General features: G+C 66.9%; 2 protein-coding genes across 2 annotated transcripts; one reads left to right on the top strand and one right to left on the bottom strand.

Moving 5' to 3' along the window:
* The first annotated feature begins 248 nt into the window (after positions 1 to 248).
* On the top strand, positions 249 to 777 carry PDE6G (phosphodiesterase 6G). Its single transcript, XM_038165406.2, has 3 exons — positions 249 to 394; positions 493 to 533; positions 640 to 777. The coding sequence occupies exons 1-3, from the start codon at positions 249 to 251 to the stop codon at positions 714 to 716; spliced, it is 264 nt and encodes an 87-aa protein (XP_038021334.1). The 3' UTR covers positions 717 to 777.
* TSPAN10 (tetraspanin 10) lies at positions 626 to 2,788 on the bottom strand. The gene is made up of 3 exons (XM_027471401.3): positions 2,428 to 2,788; positions 1,460 to 2,058; positions 626 to 1,371 (listed from the first exon to the last, which is right to left on the bottom strand). The coding sequence occupies exons 1-3, from the start codon at positions 2,512 to 2,514 to the stop codon at positions 1,065 to 1,067; spliced, it is 993 nt and encodes a 330-aa protein (XP_027327202.1). The 5' UTR covers positions 2,515 to 2,788; the 3' UTR covers positions 626 to 1,064.
* Positions 2,789 to 3,027: the final 239 nt, after the last annotated feature.

Raw genomic sequence — 3,027 nt, 5'->3', positions numbered from 1 at the left:
AGGGGGCTCTCCCCCAGGGTGAGCACAGAAAGCTGATCAACGACAGCCAGGGGGGGCTCAGGGCAGGGTGGGAGCACCCCAAAGGCACCGTGTGGCCCCTCGCTGGTTGGGCTGGGTGAGGGGGCTGCAGCTGGAGCCCCCCATGCCCCAAATCTCCCCTCCAGCAGGTCTGAGGAGCCGTCCCGTGCCAGCACCGGAGCCGCAGGGACAGCCGCGACCCGGGGCAGGCTGCTGGCCCCGGCACAGCCATGAGCCTGGAGCCCCACAAACCGGAGATCAAGTCGGCCACCAGGGTGACCGGGGGACCCGCCACCCCCCGGAAAGGACCCCCCAAATTCAAGCAGAGGCAGACGAGGCAGTTCAAGAGCAAGCCACCCAAGAAGGGGGTGCAGGGGTGAGTGGGGCCGGGCAGCGGGACCCCATGCGGGGACACGGATGGGGGTCCCAGCGTGGCACGGGTCAGGGGGGGACTGAGCCTCGCTTTCTTTGCAGGTTCGGCGATGACATCCCGGGCATGGAAGGGCTGGGAACAGGTACGGGGTCCCGATCCCAAATCTATTGGGGCAGCAAGGTGCCCTGCGGGGACAGCCGCTGCTGCCAGGGTGGGTTTTGTGCTGACGCAGCCTCTTTTCTCCCCAGATATCACCGTGATCTGCCCTTGGGAAGCCTTCAGCCACCTGGAGCTGCACGAGCTGGCTCAGTACGGCATCATTTAGGCTGGCCACGGCCACCGCAGCCCATTCACCCCATAGCACTGCTTGTTTAGGAGCTGCCCCCTTTGCATAGCAGGGCACAGCCTGGAAAAAAATACTCATTAAAACCCAAAATGAGTGCAGGAGCGTGGTGTCATGGTGTGGGGTTGGCGGGGACGGGGCTGGGAGGCGTCTCCTCATTCCACGGGTGCAGGGATCCAGCAGGAGGGGATGCAATAATGGGATAAGGACACGGTGGGGGCTCAGCCTCTGCAGAGCTTTATTCTGGACACCAACAAAGGGCAGATGGAGAGCACGGAGGCCCCCCACCGTGCTAAGCATCCCCCACTTGTGATGGCAGCCAGCTCCCCCTCACCCCTGCACGCCACCGGGCGCGATGTCTGCGAGCACCTTCAGCGCCATGAGCAGCCCAGCAGCCTCCAGTAGCACCAGTACGGCCGCCCCACTGGCGATGCCGCCCGCCTGGTTGCGGAGCCAGGCTCCGAGCTGCACCACGCAGCCCCCCAGGTGCACGACGCCGGCCGCCTCCACGTCCCCGAGGCTCAGCACCCCGCGGGCGCACTGCTCGTTGGGCACGGAGCCGTTCTGCAGCGGCTGCAGGCAGCAGGAGGAGGGCACGCTGCAGGCTTGCACCCCCGGGGCGCTGCAGTTGAAATACCTGCGGGAGGAACGGGGAGAAATCACCGAGTCTTCGCCCCCCTCCTGCAGCGAGGACACCCCCTGAACCCTCCTAAATCTTAACTCACGGGTTGCTCTCCCAATCTCGGTAGGATCGGAGCCCGCAGCAGCTCAGGGCGCGCTGCACCTCGTCCACCAGCAGCCGCAGGTCGGGCTCGTGCTGGTAGCGCAGCAGGCAGAGCAGCAGGGCGGCACGCAGGGCATCCCGCAGCCGGCGCCTCGCCGCCAGCAGCAGCAGCCCCCCCAGCACCTCCAACCCCACAAAAGCCAGCACGGCCCCCACAAAAAAGCGCAGGAGGCAGGCGCTGGAGCGCAGGGCCCCCAGGCAGCCGGCCAGGGACACGGCGCTGGCCCCCAGCCCCACCAGCACGAAGAGCAGCATGGGGTCAGAGCCCAGCAGGGCCAGGCGCTCGTCTTGTAGGGACCCCTTGGCCAGCAGCCCCCAAACCCCCACTCCTAGGGCCAGGAGGCCCAGCAGGAGGAAGAGGAGGTTCCAGAGGAAGGCCAGGTACCGCACGCAGTGGCTGAAGGCGCCCGGTTTTTGGGGGACGGGGTGCCACTCCTCGGGGTGCTGCTCGGCCACAGAAAGGTGCACGTCCCCCAGCTGCAAGCCTTCATCATCGTCATCATCATCAGAGGGGTAGGGCAGCTCCACCAGCCTGGCTGCCTGCGTGGGACAAAGACACATCCCCCGTGGTGGCTGTAGGGCCTGCAGACCCCCAGAAACACCCCCATAATGGCCCCCACATTCCCTACGCACACCAGCACAAGGCAGCTGGGGGTTCCCAAAGCCCACACCCCATAACCCCAATGGGGTGTGGGTGAGGTGGGAATAGGGCACTCTACATCCACCCCACAAGGGAGCCCTGCCAGAGACCCTGCCCCTCACAGAGACCCCCAGCTCATCCCTATGGGGACCCCAGGGGATGCAGGCACCCATAGGTGCCCAGGAAGCACCCAGCCCCCCCCCCAGGCCCAGGACACGGAGCCACCCCAAGGACCCCACAGAGGCCAGGACGGGGGTCCCGGGGGTTACCTGGGGCAGCAGCCGGCTGCTCTCCCCGCTGCCCCCGGCCCTGTGGGGGCTGAGGAGCCGGGACAGCCGTTCCCTGAGCGGCGCCATCCTGCTCCCCGGGGCTGCTGCAGTCACACTCCCATCATGTGAGAGGCTGCGGCCGGGCCTTAAATAGGGCCGCAGCTCCCAGCACCGCAGCTGGGCCCACTCAGCCCCCCCCTGCAGCCCCCACAGTGGTGGGTGGTGAAGGTTTGGCAGGGTGGGTCCAGGACCGCCATTAGAGGGGCAGCGGGGGCGAGCAGGGGACGAGGATCCGCACCCAATCTGAGCCCACCCCGTGGTTTTCTGACCCCTTGGGGATTCCCCCAACGTGTGGGGGAAAGCAAGAGGAAAGAGGAAGAGGAGGATGAGGATGAGGAGGAAGATTAGGAACGGGGGACTGTTTGTATCCGGAACGAAAAAATAGGCGATGTGGTTGAGGGGGGCGGGTTAGGCGGTTGCACCGCGCCTCCATGGGGGAACGCTGTGGCGGCGGACCGCCCCGCCTAGGAACCTTTGTGCGGCGGAACGCGGGGGCCGGGGGTTGGGACCCACCCGGAGGCCTGAGGGGAGCGGGCAGCG

Source organism: Anas platyrhynchos, chromosome 19 (genome assembly GCF_047663525.1).
Source record: "Anas platyrhynchos isolate ZD024472 breed Pekin duck chromosome 19, IASCAAS_PekinDuck_T2T, whole genome shotgun sequence".
NCBI classification, from domain to species: domain Eukaryota; kingdom Metazoa; phylum Chordata; class Aves; order Anseriformes; family Anatidae; genus Anas; species Anas platyrhynchos.
Note: the sequence above shows the minus strand (reverse complement) of the source record. Positions and strands in the feature narration are given on the sequence as shown.